This window comes from Neopsephotus bourkii, unplaced genomic scaffold (genome assembly GCF_033783945.1).
Source record: "Neopsephotus bourkii isolate Nb327-2 ecotype Australia unplaced genomic scaffold, CSIRO-AGI_Nbou_v1 NB_1634, whole genome shotgun sequence".
Taxonomy (NCBI): Eukaryota; Metazoa; Chordata; class Aves; order Psittaciformes; family Psittacidae; genus Neopsephotus; species Neopsephotus bourkii.
The window spans coordinates 2558356-2578733 of NW_026902109.1; the positions used below are offsets into that span (position 1 = coordinate 2558356).

General features: G+C 40.5%; 1 protein-coding gene across 1 annotated transcript in view; it reads right to left on the reverse strand.

The window, feature by feature from the left end:
* Positions 1–1907: 1907 nt before the first annotated feature.
* The window catches only part of IPMK (inositol polyphosphate multikinase), a 48331-nt gene continuing 29860 nt past the window's right edge, over positions 1908–20378 (reverse strand). The window contains exons 4-6 of the mRNA XM_061373846.1: positions 18853–19025; positions 7360–7441; positions 1908–6299 (exon numbers count right to left, since the gene is read on the reverse strand). Of these exons, the coding sequence (XP_061229830.1) occupies positions 5665–6299; positions 7360–7441; positions 18853–19025 (890 nt within the window). The 3' untranslated portion in view covers positions 1908–5664. The remainder of the gene's footprint in view (positions 6300–7359; positions 7442–18852; positions 19026–20378) is intronic.

Genomic DNA, 20378 nt, shown 5'->3' on the forward strand with positions numbered 1-20378 from the left:
CATTTCCTAGTTGCTCATCAAGGCCTGAACTGTCCTGAAGTTATGAAAAATCTTTATTCTCGTTGTGTCTCAATTACATGGATGACTTTGTCTTTTCCAATCCTCTTCCGATTCAGAGAAGCACTTCCTAGTAGGTAAAGATTTCAGAAAAAGACTGATGGACTGCTATGGAAATCAAGTGCAATGCTGACCAACAGTTCACATAAACACAGCGAATCAAGGGCTTTTGATCAAAAACCAATTTCTCTGGTTTTAAACAAAGAATGTTTGGCATTTTTTGTATTTAAACAAAGAATATTTGGCATTTTTTGTATTTAAACAAAGAGTGTTTGGTATGTTGATGTTTGGTATTTTTATTGTGTGTGGATGTGGAATATCCCCCCTGCCCCCCGTTTTATAGAGGTGACTCATGTATACCAAGGCAGGCATTCCCAACAAACAGTGGCAATAGATGCCCTGACAAAAGTACGGCAGTAAAGCAGAACTGGTAAATCTTATGTAAATACCCATTTTAGAGAGCACAGAAAAGAGGAGAAAGGATTCATCAGTACAGGTACAGCCAAGAAAATACTTTCTCAACAATCATCCTGTATTAAAAAGAAACCCATTATACTTGCAAGTCACTTGCAGAAAATTTTAATAATTTGCCAAATATACAGCTATTAGAATTACCCTAAATACCACTTATAATTAAGTTACAAAAGTTGGTAGATAGCATAGTACAATGGTCTATAAAATAAACACATGTAAAATTAACAATACCCCCTGCAGTCCAGTAACGGCAAAGAACAGCAAATGAAATTACAAACACATCCAAATCACAGGAGATTGAGCGACGGCTTTAGACACTGGAATCAAAGAGCTGAGACCAGACTAGACACATTCACCCATCAAACATCATTAACGTCAAATTTGTGAGAACAGTTAACACCACCACATCAGCTGCAATTTCACATGCTTTCTTTACCTTCCAGTATAGTTCCCAGAGTATTAAAGTGCCTTTGTGCACTCTAGCAGTCGGGTGCAACACACATTACATTTGGACGTTACTTCATAGGTCACTTTTTAAAAAAATAACTATTTGAACCAATGTACACGATTCAAACTTGGGTGGTTTTAAAGTACCTTTGTTCTGACTATTTGCCATTGAACGTCATGTAACAAACTCCAAATACATGGGGCCCATCTCCACAAAACAAGAGCACAGCAACAGTTGCTTTTGAAGTGTGTTTTCTGCTGTACAACCCTTAGCTTTCTCATTTCTTCCCCTTTCAGACACTGCCCAAATAGTTGTATTTGTCCTTCAGATGACAGTCTTCTCTGCAGGTTTCCTTTAGATTGCTATGATGATAGAAAAGGGGCAGTATTGGCCTGTGGCTACAGAGGTGAATCTGCTCCCAGCTAACACCCTGCCATGATCTGTTGTACCTCAATGAACATGCCCAGTGTATTCTCCCAGCCAGATACTGTAAGACTTGTAGCCTTTGGGTCTGACCTGTGGCTGTTACCCACACTGCACCTGACCTGTGGCTGCTACCCACCGACCTGACCAGATGTCCTACTCAGGGACATGAGGTATGAACTTTCACCACTTCCCACCATGTTACCTGCTTAAACGCAACCCTCACTATTAATTGCAGAAAGACAAGGAAAACTTCACACAGTTTGTCTGTCACTCACCTTGCCCCCAAAATGCTCTCTTCAAAACACAAAGAGGTTTCATAAAGCCTACAATCCAGACTCCCATCCAAGCACGCTCTCCACTACATTCCATTCCGACTCTTTCATGAGAAAGAGCACAAAAGGGAAATTGCATTTCCCACAGTATTTGAGGCATTTTGATGGTGTTTTGCAATACCTTAAGAGCAGTTATGGGGCATGAGATTTTAGGAAATAAAAATTTTAGGTCATTCCACACAGAAGGTTACTAGTGGCAAGGGACGACAAAGGCACTCAGGAGGACGGCTTACTTGGAGGGAAAAAAGGGAGGATGGACAACTGATCATAACTTTAAATAGCAGATGTGGATGTGAGTTTTTATCCTTCCTATACTTAACAGTACAGTAAAATGATTTTAAGCTCAGGCTGTGAACACCCACACCACCTGACATGGCCAGTGCAGGCAATGCCTTCTTCCCTTCATTGCTTTTACCTGTGAAAAGGCCCTTTTAAAATACTGCATAATCCAGACTGGGCTCGGCAGGAGCTCTCTGCAGGTGAAGAAGTTTTATTGGGTCTCTAGGTGTATAATACACTAACATTACTCTAAGTATCATGTACTCCAAAGTATTTCAAGATTATATGCACTCTGTTAAACAAACTGAAGGGGATTAATGATTTCCTGATCTACAGAGTGCTTTTACAGTTCTCCACTGAACTGTAGGGTTATGGAAAAGAATGGTCTGACTACGCATTACAGCTGAGAAAAATAGAAAAACAGTCCAAGTTTCATGTGAATCACATACAAATAAAGTCTCCAGTTCATAAAATTATTTGATTAAAATACTTTAAATGTTTCATAAGGGTACAATAATTTCCAACGTAACCTATGCAACAAATTCCACACATATCCAAAAATACCATATATGTAAATGCTTTTTTATAAAACTTTATATAATTCAAGCTTTCATTAGGTAAGCCTATACACAATTCTCACAATCATCTAGGTAGAAAGTCTTCAGAGAAGTACACTTTCAGAGAGTAAAGGAATAACAATACTTCCATGAATCTTCCCTTTTGACAATCAATTCTGCTAATTCAAAAACTCTTATTGCTTAAAATCAGACAGGCTTCATCAACGACAGCACTCAGATATACCACACCCAGGCTGGGGAAGGGACCTGCTTTCAGCTTTACGGGACAGAAACACCTGTAAGTCTTGTTACCATTTCTGTAAAGATTTCCACTACGCAGTCACCTGTCCTGTACGCTCCACACAGAGGGCAAAAGAGGCATCACTGGAGGAAGACTGATGACAATGCATATGTTTAGTGCCTCCCTCTTCATCTTCTTACTAATTCTCTAATCTGTTTAATAATTTCTATGAATACATCCCCAACTATAACTGAAGACAATCTGCTCAAAGACACTAGAAACACCAAGTCTAAAACGTGCAAGCACAATGTGAATGTAACACCTTTGCAGGCTTAAATTCACAGCTGGCACTATGCCAAAACCCCTCTAGAGCAAGCTTTATTTACACAATTTCCAATTAAAAATACTGTTATCTCTCAAACTACATTTTAAATTAACAGAAATACATCCATAATAACTACTGGTAAAAAAAAAAAAAAGATAAAATTATTTAATTTTTTTTATTCAAAATATTCTGACAGTTTAACAATATTCCAGGTGCATTACAAACACTGCCAAAGTCAACACAACAATCAATACTTAAAGAGCATTCAAACACTGAAGACATATCTTAAAGCAGAGACAGGAGAATGCGCTTATATTAAGAGCATACAGATCATTTTCCAATGACTGAATTCATTGAGGCAGATGTCTGGTTTCTCTGGCACAAAATGGATTAAAATCCAGAAGAGATGAATTACAGAGGACAAAGATTCAGATGTATAAATGTTTTCCCCTGTATTTTCTATAAAACATTGTAACTTTATCACACAAGGCCACTACCAGTTTAGACTATTCTAGTGTTGACCATTTACAGGATAGAACAACAAAACCTTAACAGAGAAACCAGCATCAAAGCAAACAAAACCACAAACTCTTTCCAGAATATGGCTTAAATTAGTTCATGGAGAGTAGGGATTATAACTATGTGGTGCAATGGAAATACCAGGTAGAAAAACATACTTTCTCTTACTGGTATTGTCTCCTCAGCCTTGACTTGCATAAAGCTTTCAACAGAATGACACTGCCCCTCCTGCAACCATCTTTTCCCATGCTTCAAAAACATTACGTTCCTGACAAGACTGGTTTCATTCTTGACTGTATTGGCCGATATTAGCTCCGAAGTTTAAACCATGTAGTTCTACACATAACACACCACTGCTTCCAACCAATCCAAGTTCTCAAACAGACCTAAAATTTCAGCTTTATTTAAAAGTGTACTTGCTTGAAAAAGTATTTATCTCTTTCTGATATAGAAAACAGATGTCAAATCAAGAACTTGCAAAGACATGTACACAAATGTGTGCACAGTGCAGAACATCATTAAGAGAGAGCAGCAAGGCCACAGTGTCACCTTAAGTCCACACGTGAAAGATGTAAATTTCCGATGATAAAGTCCATTTTAAGAAGCTTCTCTTCTGGGACTTGCTTAAAGCATTACAGTCTTGCAGTATGGACGGCAAGACTCCTTCATCCCAACTTTCTGTATAGCTGACTATACATACCTGGTAGCCACATACACAGCATACAAAAAAGAGACACCCAAAATGCTTTGGATACATCATCCTCATCTCAAACATTCTGTATGAAAGCTTGATTTTTTCCTGTGGAAAAGAAGGAAGTGGGACAGCTTTCAAATTATACAGCTTACCTGTGTGTCATTAAAAACTAATAATAAATAAATAAAAGAGCCGGCTTCCTTAGCCCAGGGTAAGAGAGCCACAACTCCACTGCAAACACAGAGGTACTTCTGCTTGCTCCAGGGCTGAACTGGATCTTTGCAGTAAATGGTCCTTCACCTGTATTGCTCCGCATTTTCAGCTGGGGCTCTCCAGCAGTGGAAAGGTGAAACACTTGTTCCAAAAAATGCAAGCAGTAAAGGGCTAGAGGAAATCTCTGTATGCTTACTCAAGACATTTTGTTTCCCTATTCAATTAGTTTGCTTTTAAAACTAGTGTTTTCGGAGAAGGGCCATCTGAACAAAGGAGTGAGGCATTTTTTCTTAGTCACAACATAAGAGATTGACTTAACCACCTAAACCAAATTAGTTGCTGGAACATTTCCCGTTCACGTTCTTTTTCTTGGGAACAAACAGTTTCTCTAGCAGTTGTGCAGTTTAAGCCTGTTAGAATATTTTTCTCCAGCATTTTCTTAGCACCTCTACACAAATTACGTTGTAGCTTGTCTGTGGTGAACATCCGTTACAGACAACCACCAAGAGGGGAAGTGCCCACACACAGCAGGGTTGAAAGAACAGCAATACTGTCCAGTGACATTGCAAAGCACTTCTTGATGCACTGGCTTCCAGGTTAGACTACTGACTCAACGGGATTGCTCTCAAAACGGGGTTAACTCCAGTTATTCAAACACAGTAAACACAGAGAGCAGTATTGAGGACATCAATCCTGCACGTTAGTTTTCAGTCCATTTTCTAAAAACCTGTTAATGGAGGTACGGCTCAGTGTCAAGGCTAAGTGGGCAAATGTTATCTATGCTAAAGTCGTAAGGAGAACTATCATAACCCTTGCTTATTGTACAGCTGTACTCCTTGGATTTAAGCCAGCCATACACATTTCACTCTAATTTACCTATCCTGTCTAATCTTAAGTATTTTCATCCTTTCACACTCCCTAATTAACTATCAATTATTTTCCTGAGTGAGATTATAAAAAGTTAAACCCTTCTACCAAAAGTACAAAGACAAAATATAGAACAATAGAAACCCAGTTATACAGCATTACAAGTGCAGAAATTCTTCATGTTGTTACTCTTCTTTATCATTGGCCCCCAGTAAAAAACATAGCAAAGAATTTAGTTATCCAAAATATTTTTAAGTACTGTGATTAAATTCTTCAGACCATAAATGTAGCCCTCATCCTTTGTGTTGCTAGGGAACACATGAGCAAAATCTATCATTCGGACTTCCACATTTGCACTTTCCTTGATGTCAGCTGGCATGTGACAGAAAACTTTTTCCAGTTGGGGTATAACATTTCCATTCAGATGCTCCTGCGTAATGCATGTGCTGCTTTTCCACACGTTGTCTTGCTCCAAGTTTTCAACTTTTAGTGAGAGTTGACTGTGATGCCTTTTTGAGTACGCCTTTTTGTGAAGTGCATAAAATTTGGACAAGCCTTTACCTACAGAGGCCTCAATTTTTCCATTCTCTGTAGAATTTATTACGTGAATATTATTATTATACTCCAGTACATCTCCACCTGATAACAGTCCTTTGGGCACTCCTCCCTTCTCTGCCAAGGTGACATCACCCAATCGCATGGTTGGCGGCTGGCAGGAACCCTCATAAACAAACAGCAATGAGCTTGCATAAAAGTTAAGTTGCTTCTGGCCTTCAAACCACTCCAGAATTTTTTCAACTTTCTGAATGCTGGCAGCAATCACATCCTTTCTCAAGCAGTACCCACTGTGGAAAAACTTTGAGATGCCTGCAAAAAAAGACACATTTTGGGATTATTTTCACCTCCGAAAAGAAAACAAACTTTATTTCTTTTGGGATAAGAATAGGTCTTGATGAGAAAAAACAGACAGCACTCACAAAATAACTGACTGAAAAGAAACTATCTACCTCAGACGTGAACCGCAGAACTCTGATATCTTCAGTTACCACACCTGTGTAAGGCCTGCTGTGTAATACTACAGATTGCGTTTGGATTGTAAGTAAACTAACTAATCAATGTATAAATCAGTAGACAAACATGGTTCCTGCTCCCCAGGTCATTTCAGCAAATATCTGGACTGGGCAAGTTTTGGGCAGGGATCCATTGAACTCTTCAGAGACAGACAAGCTCAAGCAGCTCTTTGTCATGAGAGATAGAGCTGATAAGTTAGTGCCAGCTTTAGAAAGGAATGTGTCTTTCTGTCCCTTAGGGGGAACAGATGAATAGATGCCAATCAATAACGACTTTGAAACTGTTATCACCAAACAGCCATAATGGCAGCATTTTTATTTATTGTTACTTTAGAGCAACACATGGATTGACTTCAATCAAGAAGGTCCCTTAAATCAAAAGACATCTTTATAGTAGCTTTCTAATTTAAAAGACAGGACACCTTCACAGAAGACAACTAGAGAGAAAAATATACATATTATAAAAACATTGAATACTTCTAAAGGATTACTATTTCATTATAGTTTCAAGGCTGCAAAGAAATTTATTTCTACCACTATCACCTCCTTAGTAGTAGTAAAAGACCATACTCTACTAAAGTAGTACTACTTTAATAAACTGCTACTAAAGAGTAGTGGTGATGAGGACATTCCGATAGTTTACACCACTGTTACAGCCAACTAGAAACTTAAATTTAGGATCAACAGGTAGTTCACGTGATACAGGAAATAGCCAAAGACCCACCTGGCAAGAGGAGGGAAAAAAAGGATTTTTAAAATGGCAACACACAAACTACTTTTACCATACAGTTCTATAAATAAGTAAATAAATGAAAATTATCCAAGAGCACTAAATTCTGACACACAAACTCCCTTACCATCCTTTACTGTTTCCTTTGTCAAGCTCCTTCCATAGTGCTGGTTTTGCGTCTCATAGCTGTCAGAAGAGACATGGTAAACCTGCAAGAAAAAAGGAGGAAACTGTACTTATTTGGAGCCACCAGTACTTTCGCAGAGCTGAGAGACACCTTACAGACGGGCTACAAAACCCTTGGCACCGCTTAGCAGTCGCATACTTTTACTTGCAAAGGTCAGCACTGCCCTCTAGTGCTCTGATCTGCAAAATCCTCCCCTTGACGCCTTGGGGTCTAAGCTACAGTTTTCCTGCATTAGAAAGACACTACGTTGGCAAAAAGCAACATACCCATTTCGGTAAAACATTGTGTATGGTACCTGCTTTGCAAACCAATGCTACGACTTGAAACTATTATACTCCTACCCACGTTACTATGAATATTAAATCAGTATGACATAAAATGATAAAAAACACAATGCAATTAGTCTGCAGTTCTTAGAACTGTAAAAATAACTAGTACAACAGCAAACCCATAAGAAATACTACATGACCACGAAGACCCAGCTCCATGAGACCCATCAGAAACTATAATTGCTGACATAAATGAAGTTATATGAAATAAATGCCAGCAGCCGAGTGAAAGCTTGGTTCCAGCCTTAATAGCAGTACATCAGCTCTCGCCTGAAAAGGAGGCAACTCATTCGGGTACAGTTTTGTCCATATCAGGAATTGTACAAGCTTAACAACTAAATTCAAAAATGTTTTACAGAGAGACACATTTTCTCTCTAACTGAAATAATTTCCATAGTAGAATCATGACAGCCAGCCAGGCCCAAGTATAATTTGTTTATGAGAGTGTAGACAATTCTTATTTGCAGAAATAATGGTGTTACCAAGCAGGCAGTTGTCTCTGGCAGAAACTTTTGTGCTTGGCATTTGTTCAGACCACCCAACCCTGCAGCACCCATGTGGGCTGCAACCCTCTGTCCCCCCTTCACCTGCCATAAAAAGAGAGGATTCCACAGGAAGCAAGTCAGGGCGCACTAGTGAGGCGCCTGCCCCCATGCCCTCCTTTGGGGGCTTTGTCTTGCTGTAGCCTACAGAAAATCCAGGACATTAAAACATCAATGCATAAAAGGAGTGGTATGTAAGCAATAACCACAAATAAAAGAACTCCATGTTTTCACTGTAGCCCCCCAAAACCTCTCTTCCCCATCCAAACCACCACAAGCACAGTATGAAAACACAGGCCCGTAACTTCTGCTTTGCAAAGTAGCTGGGAAGAGAAGTCTCAAATAGCTCTTATTTTGACAAAAAAAGCTAAAAGTCATTAAATTCAGGGTCCCCAAGGAAGTTAGATCATAATGTGCAGAAACTGACTTAAGTCATCAACCATGAATTGAAGGGACAGTAAATAATTCTGGTTATTCTAAAGCAACAGTAGTTGGAAGCCTGAATGTCTAAACTCACTTGGTAGCAGAGACACTTCCCACTGTTATCATTCCTATGTCCACTGTTAGGATACTTAGAGGAACTGAGGCCCTGATGCCTACAAATTGCAGAAATGCATAGCAGAGCTGAGCTCTTCTAAACCAGCATCTGACAAGGGTGAGTTTGGTTTCACAAAAGCAACCATTTTTCACCACTTTTTTTTTCCTCTCTCAAAGCATGTAAGAGAGGTTCAGCGCGAAATGTATGAACCCAAAGATTACTTATGTAAATACTCCAGGTATCAAAATTATTTTCAAAAACACACAAAAAGTTTCAAGAACTTTTTAAATTCAAAAGAGCCACAAGCCAAAGGGATTTAAATAAAGCAGAAATAAAATAAAAATATAGGAGAGGATCAGGACTCTGATGACTACACCTAGATTTTCTCTAGCTGTGTCATCACTTAAATAATATCGAACGTTCTCATTTACTTGGTATAGGGGCAGCTTCCGCCATACACCAGCACTCCAGCACACTCCCAAACGAATAATCTTGTTTCCCAGAACCTTATCGCTTCCCCGTAGGAGCTAGCAGTTTGTGTGACATGGGCACTTGCTCAAAAATGCTGATTAAGATCTGCAAGCTCATTCTGTTTTCCAGAGAAACGCTGGAGCAGCACATCACCCCCTGTGCTTGAGCTAGGCTTCCCGTGAAGCCACCCTACTTCTTCTCGTAATTTGCGCAAAACCATTCCCCCAAAGGGTTTTTCCATACAAGTTAAAAATACCCAAGGCAGATGTGCGTATTCTGCGTTAACAGTGCGTTTTTAACTATACAAAATGGTCAATGACAAACTGTCAAGTCTCACACACATACCAGCAGGGTAACACATATATTTAACCATGTTGCGGAAATTTCTCCGAATCAAAGCAAAGACTCGGAACTCCCTTGGTTAACCAAGGGGCCTGGCTGCAGACAGTAGCATTGAAGGACAATATATATATATATATATATATATATGTAATGATGAAAGTGTTCTCCATGTTAGCCAGAGAGCTGTCCTGTAATACTGCTTCAAGCCTTCTCTCAACTGCAAGAAAGTGACTATTTGAACCATTCCTGGAAATCCTCAAACAAATACAAGTAAATTAAGACCCATTCTGAAAACAGAGGAACAGAAACCCAAGCTCTAACAGAAATTAGCTGTCACCCATTCTTGCCTCACCCTCACCTACCCAACCTAACCCACTCCCCCTGTGGCTGAGCTGCACAGCAGAAGACTAAAATCAACTTCCTAGTCTACAGACCATGCTTCTGTTCATGCTGTCACTGTTACTAATCTGCTGCTAACCCTTCCCAAAAGTATATTTGCCTTTGAATCAACCTTCTCCTGTACCCTTCTTGTTGCAGCTGTCTGTACTAGCCCATTTCTGTCAAAGCAATGACAAGAAGTCAGACCTGTAACCTTAACAACGGTCAAGAAATTATTAGACGAGAAAAAGTTATTTCTTGCCCACATGCCACAGCTTGTTATATGTTTGCTTTGTATTCAGGAGCTTCACTGCATAGTGCAAGACAAAAATCCTTATATGATCCGCAACACATTGCCCTCAAGACAATTCTGGCTTCATCAGCAATTTTTATACATTCTTACTACACAAGATCTGAGCTGGTTTGGTTGACCATGTGGGGGCTCCTCCTTGTGCCCTACAGGCAGCTCCCATTCCTCAGGTTTCTGCATACACAGAACTGCAATCTAGCATGCTAACAGATTCAGGTTTTTAATTAGTACTAGTAGGGACTCTGTATGGACAGCACATCAAAAATCCAGATAATTAACTGTCAGGGGAAGTTATCTCTTCAGACCTTCTCAACCTGCACTTGGCCTTTCTTCCCCCCCAAGGTGTTAAATTATTGTTGCTTGCATACCCACAGGAATTTTTATGCCCTTTTTTCAACTACAGTTAGCTCACCCGACATTCTTCAATTGAAAGAAACCTTGAGCTAGAACAAAAAGCTGGTCCAGTGCACTCTTGATAAAAGTACCACCCTTGCAAGATCTCAGCTGTGAGGTACACCACGGCAGGTGTACCTGGTAGGGGAGACACCATGGTCAAGCAGTTGATTTTCCCAGGGCAAGGCTCATCCCTTGCACTCCAGGTGTGCTGCTTTGTTTTCTTTTTTTGGCATAAGCAATCCAGGAGGTTCCTCAATTGTGTGGAAGACAACTTCCTTCTGCAAGTAATAGAGGAGCCAACAAGGAGAGGTGCCATGCTTGACCTCGTGCTCACCAGGACGGAAGGGCTGGTTGGAAATGTGACACTCCAGGGCAGCCTTGGATGCACCGATCATGAGATGGTCAAATTCAAGATCCTCAGGACAGTGAGAAGAGCGTGCAGCAAGCCCACTGCCCTGGACTTCAAGAGAGCAGACTTTGGCCTCTTGAGGAACCTGCTTAGTAAGGTTCCATGGGATATAGCCCTAGAGGGCAGGGGGGCCCAAGACTGTTGGTTGATATTCAAGAAGGAAGTGCAGCAGGAGGGCCAGGAGACCTCCTTGGATGGATAAGGAGCTGCTGAGGAAAATTCAAAGGAAAAAAGAGGCTTATAAAAGGTGGAAGCAAGGACAGATGATCTGGGAAGAATACAGGGATGTTGTCCGGGGAGCTAGGGACCAGGTTATGAAAGCTAAGGTCCAGTTAGATTTAAACTTGGCTAGGGATGTTAAGGATAACAGGAGAGGATTCTATAGGTACATAGCGAATAAAAGACAGACTAGGGACAGTGTAGCCCCCCTCTGGAAGCTATTGGGAGCACTGGCTACCCTGGATTTGGAGAAGGCTGAGGTTCTGATTGACTTCTTTGCCTTGGTTCTCACTGGTAAAGGCTCTGACCACACCAACCAAGTCTTGGAAGGCAGACACAGGGACTGTGAGAATGAAGACCTTGGGCCCACTGTAGGAGAGGATCTGGTTCGAGAACATCTTAAGAACCTGAACATGCGCAAGTCCATGGGACCTGATGAAATCCATCCGTGGGTCCTGAAGGAGCTGGTGAATGAAGTTGCTAAGCCGCCGGCCATCATATTTGAAAAATCGTGGCAGTCAGGCAGACAACTGAAAAAAGGGAAATATAGCCCCCATTTTCAAGAAGGGGAAAATGGATGACCCAGGGAATTACAGACCAGTCAGTCTCACCTCTGTGCCTGGCAAAATCTTGGAGCAGATTCTCCTGGAAGGCATGCTAAGGCACATGAAAAACAACAAGGTGCTTGGTGACAGCCAGCATGGCTTCACTAAGGGGAAATCCTGCCTGACCAATTTGGTGGCCTTCTATGATGGGGCTACAGAACTGATGGACAGCGGTAGCGCAGCTGATGTCATCTACCTGGACTTGTGCAAAGTGTTCGACACTGTCCCACATGACATCCTTGTCACTAAATTGGAGAGACATCAATTTGATAGGCGGATCACTCAGTGGATAAAGAACTGGCTGGATGGCCACACACAAAGAGTTGTGGTCAATGGCTCAATGTCCAGCTGGAAACCAGTAACAAGTGGTGTCCCTCGGGGGGGACCCAGTGTTGGGGCAGGTCTTGTTCAACATCTTTGTCACTGACATGGACAGTGGGATTGAGTGTGCCCTCAGCAAGTTTGCCGATGACACCAAGCTGTGCGGTTCGGCTGATACGTTGGAGGGAAGGAATGCCATCCAGAGGGACCTTGACACGCTTGTGAGGTGGGCTGATGACAACTTTATGAAGTTTAACCATGCCAAGTGCAAGGTCCTACGCCTGGGTTGGAGCAATCGCAGGCACAGCTACAGGCTGGGCAGAGAAGAGATTCAGAGCAGCCCTGCAGAGAAGGACTTGGAGGTGCTGGTCGATGAGAAAATGAACATAGAATCATAGAATAGTTAGGGTTGGAAAGGACCTTAAGATCATCAAGTTCCAATCCCCCTGCCATGGGCAGGGACGCCTCACACTAAACCATATCACCCAAGGCCTTGTCCAACCTGGCCTTGAACACTGCCAGGGATGGAGCATTCACAACCTCCCTGGCAACCCATTCCAGTGCCTTACCACCCTCACAGGAAAGAATTTCTTCCTTATATCCAATCTCCAGTGTGCACTTGCAGCCCAGAAAGCCAACCGTATCCTGGACTGCATCAAAAGGAGTGTGACCAGCAGGTCAAAGGAGGTGATCCTGCCCCTCTACCCTCTCTTGTGAGACCTCACCTGGAGTACTGTGTGCAGTTCTGGTGTCCTCAACATAAAAAGGACGTGGAACTGTTGAAACAAGTCCAGAGGAGGGCCACGAGGATGATCAGGGGACTGGAGCACCTCCTGTATGAAGATAGGCTGAGAAAGTTGGGGCTGTTCAGGCTTGAGAAGAGAAGGCTGCGTGGAGACCTCATAGCAGCCTTCCAGTATCTGAAGGGGGCCTATAGGGATGCTGGCGAGGGACTCTTCATTAGGGACTGTAGTGATAGGACAAGGGGTAACGGGTTAAAACTTAAAAAGGGGAAGTTTAGATTGGATATAAGGAAGAAATCCTTTACTGTTAGGGTGGTGAGGCACTGGAATAGGTTGCCCAAGGAAGCTGTGAAGCTTCATCCCTGAGGGTGTTCAGTGCCAGGCTGGACAGAGCCTTGGGTGACATGGTTTAGTGTGAGGTGTCCCTGCCCACTGCAGGGGGTGGTGGAACTAGATGATATTAAGGTCCTTTCCAACCCTAACTATTCTATGATTTGAGAACCTTTAACACAAAGCTGAAGACTGGACCATGGAAAAGAAGTATCAAATGTTATGTAATGTTATTTACAGTAATTCAGTAGAGACTTCAATGGTGAGGCAGAAAACAACACATGCTGTTCAAATGCTTATCTGTGGCAACTCCCTAACTTCCAGAAAGTACACTTTAAATACATATTAGTTAAGACTAGCCTGTTTGGTAGAGATACTGCTAGCACAAATAAAAATCTCTAAGTAACTTGCAGAGATCTTTCACATCTGCAAAAAAAGTTAACTAATCCTCATCACTGAAACTGGGCAGGGGAGAAGTATCTTGAGCATGAACACAGAGCATGCTACAGAGGGGTACCTGCAGAAACAAGACTACCTTGATTGCACTCATGATACGGACTCATGTGCCGCCGATATTCCCACGCTTTCTGGTGCCTGGGTAGCAGTTTCCCATGGAGCTCTCAGTGCCCTTCCCAGCATCCCCGCATGCCCCGTGTGTGCAGCCTGGGCCCTGCTCTTCTATGAAAGCACAGGGAGATCACAGATCCATGCTCTGATGCTGAGGCATCCGGACTTGAAAGGGCAAAGGGCTGATCTGTCCATCCTTTGTATTTTTTCCATAAATATATTTATCACCTCTGTCTTACACTGACACAAGTAAGAGCGAGCAAGTGTTTAAATATTTAAATATTGCACTGTTTTCTGTGTGCGGCAAGGCACGGCTGCACTCATAACTGGCATCTGAAGGTCAGCACCCGACCTGCTACAGAGTCTGGAGCCACAGAGAAAGCGGAAAATAAGTAAGCAGCACCCCAGCTAACCTGAGGACATCCAACTTCAGCATCAATCCACTATCTTCACAGGGGGCATCTCTAGCATTAGGCCAGGACCCACACCCACAGCTGGGTACCTTTTGCCTGGACCTCACAATTGTCCCTATGTAAATATAGGCATGTCAGAAGAACCAAGGTTTCTCTGCAGTCCTGTAATCTCTCAGGGATTGATCCTACGACAGTGGGAGACTTGAACACTGAGTTTTAACAAGCCTTATTTTTTGATTTTTCCAAAAGAAAGTAAAAAAAAAAAGATTTCATGAAAAAGTAACAGAAGGAGAAAAAAGTTTAAATACATTCTTTTATTTGATACTATTGCATTGTTGTTATGCTGTCACTGTTACTCTGCTGAGAGCAGGCCCATTTATCTAAATCTATCTATCGAAACACACACACTCCCTTTGTTTCTTTTTTCTTTTTAAAAACTTAGTTGTTGCTAGACCACAAGTGAGGAAATTACACACATCCCTACTTGTTTCTGGCATGAAAATTCAGCACAGGAAGAATGCAGCATCCCTGCTGCCCAGTTTCTAAAACTATACTTGTATGTTATTCTCTCTGGTTTGCTTCTTTGTTCTTCTGATATTCAACAGAGTGCTTTATATGATTAAGTACACCACCAAATGCTGTGACAATCCATATAAAGTTTTAGTAAGATCCTTACATAAATAAATTGTAGAATGAAATTATGTTGAAATTAATTCAGTGAAAAAGCAGACTAATAATCTCCTAAATAAAAGAAGCAACAACACTGCAGTTAAATCATGTATCATTTTGACGGTAGCTTAATATACAATTTTGGACTCCCAGAACTTCCGCAAAGCACCTCATTAGTATAACTGTCTTTTATGCCTCCTTTTTCATACAATAGGGAGGAAAAAGAGGCAATCCGTCATCTCATCCATCATCAGCATTTTTCTAACATAGAGGAAACCTTATCAGCCATAAGGACACAAGTAGACCAGCTGTCATATACATGATGAATCTTTCAAGTAAGGAAAAATGCTGGAAATAATACCCATCTGCTAGGATTTGCCCACGAGGGTGACAGATGAAACTCCCAGGTTCCACAAATGAAGTACTTCTGAAGCACACCCTTCAATCCTCTCACAGATACCAGACTCTGAGGAATTGCTGCTTTCAGTTCCACAGCAAGGATTCAGAGCCCTCAGGTGAGAAACAGGTGAGAACAAACAACTCAACTGCAAGAATCTGGGAGTGAAAGTGAAATGAGAAAAGCAGAGGAGACAGCAGTCCACAAGGGTAACAATGGCAGCACAGAGAAACCAGACAGTGCCATTGGTCACTGAGCAGGTCAGCCACCACAGACATGTATTTCCAGACTTGGGGGGGGGGGGGGCTGCTTGTTTGGAGGTTTGGGGTTTTTTTTTCAGGGTTTTTGGTTGGTTTCTTTGGTTTGCTGTGGGGTTAAGTTGGTTTGGTTTGCTGTACTTTGGGGGCAGGGCTGTAGGTTTTTTGGGGTTTTTTCCTGTTTTCTTAAACCTCATTAAATTAGACTCATAACTGTAAAACACCCAGTTCTGGTCATTTTTTACTGTGGAAGAACAGGAACTCTAGATGCAGGATTTAATAGCTTTATTATTCCTCCTTTCCTAAATCTTGTTATTAAGACATCAGAACTTATGAAAATTTCCACAGTACTAGAAAGGGTTCATAAAGAACTCATAAAATAGACTTAGCTACAGACAGTTCTAATACATCTTGCAGGAACATGTGCTATAGATAAGGAAACTCACTTGTAAAAACAGCTTTGATGAGGTATCTGCATGCAATAGTTCATAGGCACAAACAATAAAAGGAAATGATGGATTATACTGGTAAAGTTACATAATCACCAGTTTGTGCTTTAAAAACATGCTTCAGAAATATTACAGATTATGTGATATTGCAATCAAGCTGTTCTGGAAGAAAAAGAAAACCTGCAGAAATTGGGAATTGTTGATTCTAACTGGATTTGCAAATCCAAACTGAGATCACAACCTTCACATTTTGCCTGTATTCACCAGCATATAAAATACTGTATTTTTATTACTACACACTCTATGAAGATACTTATGTATTTACATGTCTACTACTGAAACCATATTGCAACTTGGATTTTTGCTATTGCAACCATACCTTAGTGTTCAACTTCTATTTAAACTTTCACTACTTCCATAACAGATTTGTCCTCATCTGTTAAAGAACCTCTCCACTAAAGATGAAATTAGGATTTTAACCAATGTTACTGAAATGATTGTATTGTCTAAACATGTTTCCATGCATTTATTCTGTCTATTCAGTGCATTAAGATGAATACAGTTTAGCACATGCCAAATGTCAGAACTATGTACACGAATCAAAGCTCTGCCAGATAGAAGACTCACTTCCTTTAAGGACAAACCATACATATTTTATATAGAAACAGATGTCTGCTTTTTTACCAGTGTATAACACAAAGCTGTATCAATAGCTTTCAGTGTAAAAACCTACTATGAATAAATTTTGGGGTAAGAAAACACCAGTAATATATTTTTGCATGTATCTCTTCATGACAGCTTATATGACGTGCGCTTTAAAAAAGCCACGGATAACTACTTTTTCTATTATTCCTGGTCCTTTTTTCTCTTGCTCTTCTGAAATAGAAACTTGCTAAGCAAGCCCACTTCCATGTTAAAAATAAAACTGAATGGAGAGATTAAAACCAGACCCCTCTAACTTTCTGAATCGTACTACACCATGTTTTGTCCAGCAAAGATCAGCAACCTTTACCTAGTATGTTAGCTGTTAGAGGCAGTAAATACCTGTACAGGAGAGCAATTTACATTATGACCAGAACCTTGCAAAAATAAAGCAAACAGGCAGAAAATACCCCACAATCAAGAGGCAGCAAGCTGAGCAGAAAAATTGCCTTGTGAATTTAGACTTTGCTATGTGTTGCATGAGAGGAGGCGGTACCTTTTGAATTCTTTTGGGGAAGTAACTTCCAACATGCAATTTGGTACCAAAGGCACAAAACAAATCTCATCTACTTAAATACTGGACGTAAAATTGTATGGCTTAGGAGAACCATTATATACAGAGTTTAAATTAGGAAACTGAAAGAATCTGTGCAACAGGGTAAAGATATCAATAAATGACAATGTTAGAAACAATAGGCACAAGCAAAAATACTGTGGAAGCAAGTGTTCGTTCCTTTTGCACTGTCATGAAACAAAGGATGTTAAGTACATTGTTTTACACGAGATAAGAAAGGTTATGTAACGACATAAGCCAAATCCAAAACTGTAATCTCCAGCCTTCCTTCTCGATCTAAACTGTTTGACTGGTTTTTGACTCAACTCCCACGTTCTTTCTCATAGGCTTACATAATTACTACTCATGACCACTATAATTTATAGCTGTAGAAGCTTATCTCAAGACAGAGTTAATGCTGAGAGCCTAGGCAATTAAGTACAAAACGTTACAGAGATATTAGAATTATTTCAAACAATGGTGCAATCTGTGTGCTACTGCTATCTAACAGCAAAGGGGAAGCTTATCAGTCTTCAGCCATTCATGCTTGTTGATGCACAGCTTGAGAAGCCCTGGTTTTGTGTATGCGAGAAGGAAAACAAAAATCTCGCATCAAAAAGAAAGTTATTTCTGTGCCAATCACAGCCCAAAAAAAGTACTTCAAATGCATTACACCAGGAATTCATTACTGACGTCAACACATTTATGCTACAGATCCACAAATGTTCTGTACAGCTTTGCTTTACATTCAAGTTTTAGAGTACTGAATATTGAATCTTTCTTGCTGCCCAAGATAAGGAAATGTAGGAGTGCTAGCACGGACATCTGCAGGGCCTTATCCATCTCAAACTAACCCTCACCTGACAGTTTCTCAAGCATGTATGCACCAAATAGGTTTTTTCTTCTGGTGGAAAGCTTTTTAAATGAAGAACATGAACAGCTACTTACAAGTACAGACATCACCTCTGAGAGCTAATTTGCTCTTCCTTAAATAGGAAAATTACATTAAAATTACCTTTAAAAATAGAGATAATTTTTTTTTAAAGATACACCTCATGATTAAGTTATTACAAAGACTAGTTTAGTATGTAAATCTCTGAGAAAAGCCTAAAAGTAAGAAAAAAAAAGAACCCCACTTTGAATTATCTGCTATTTGAAATATCTGCTATGTGAGAATTGACTGTAGCTACATTCAGTTTTAAATAACTACAGTCTGTTCCAACTCCTTTCTTGTATACATATACAGAACCCAAGTTGCAAATAGATCCCCAGAAAGTGCACAGCCAGGTTAAACACTTGTTATGAACAAGAGCAGTGCTTTGGAACATACTTCACACAACAGCTGATACCAGTACTACCAACATATTCACTTAACACTTCATTTACGTAAAATTCAAGAGGGTTGTCATTTGCTAGAAAAACTAGCTGCTGCACCTGGTGTGGAACAAGAGGCCACAGCATAAGCTGAATCTGAAAACAAAACAAGTTCTTACCCTCATGCCAAGTACCAAAAAGCCAATCTCCTCCATCAGCGGGTACTTGCTGACCTGCTGTTGTATCTTCTCAGCTGAAGCATATGGATCATAACTTTTCTGACCTATTTTTACATCCATTATGCAAGGCTTTTTAAACTTACGGGTCACATCTTCCAGTTTTAGATACGTATCTGTTAAAAAGAAAAGACTCGCATAAACAGTGGATCAAAGCAAATAATTACATAGTTTCTGCTGAGCTTCTGTGGAAGAAGAATATTTTAAGGCTTAAGATCACATGAGTTAAGAGTCAAATTTGTCTCTGAACAGACTAAATCACAGTCATCGACACCCACAAATTCTGTTGGCATTAAATGCTAAATGCCTTATTGTTTAGACAATTGTATACAATTAAAGTGTGCTAACCTAGCACTCAAATTTAAATTATTGCCAAGATGAAATTCGTGAGTAGCTTTTATTAAGCCATTAACATACCTCAAATAGCATTAATAAGCACATACAAATGCAGGTCACTACATGGCTGGTTTTGCAATGGAGATGGTGTTTACTTTCTCTGTGAAAGGGCTAGAATTAAAATGGCATTTCTCTTTGTGTCATATTAAAAATTAAATTAACATTTCAGATTCCTACCCTACAGGGGCAGAAATGCATCTCATTTTTCTTCTTTTTATCCCACTCCCATCTGAAATCATTTCTCATGGCGCACCTTACTGGGAAAACACTCCTTAAAACCTAGGGCTGCCTTTCATCCATTTCCAAAAGCCCCTTTGGGAGGGTGGGTGGATCAAAAAACCCCAAGCCCTTGGAGAGCCTGGGGTTAAAGTAGTATCACAGACCTGGTCAAACTGGTTTATGCTCTTCTCCAGTGCAGGTCAGAGACTATTACCAACATGATCTACAGAACCAATTGTCAGAACACAACAAAAAAACAGACTTCCAGTAATTGTTTGATTTGCAGACAACCGTTGCACAGATCTCCGGCCCTTCTCTGGGCATGACATATGCCATGACAACACAAAGCATTAACACAAGTATAATTTTTCATAGCAACTTCTGCAAATCTACCTGTTATCAGTCACAAACTTCACATTAAAGTTTTTCTTTCAAGTACAGTCTATTCCATGCATGTATTTATTTGTCTTTAATGCAATCTGAATAGGCAAACCCATCTTATTATTCCCCATTCCTGCAGCATGATCTAAAATGGGATTGCCAAACAAAGCAAAAACAGTTAAAGCTTAAAAAGAGAAGAGGGATCAAGTGCCTTGTTTTGATAACTGTACAGGCAGGTAACAAAACCAGATATATCTAAGACAAAGGGAATAAGCAATGTTCCATTTCAACTTAATAAGTGGAAATACTTCCTTCATGATAAGAAATGAAAAGGACTCTTGTTACTTAAGTCCTACCTAGAGCCTCAAGTCACCATCATGATCAGAAGTCCCAATTCCCCAGTACACCAATCTGAAATCAACAAACACCGCAGAGATACATCCAAGTTAAAGTCACTCATGCTTAACTCTGAG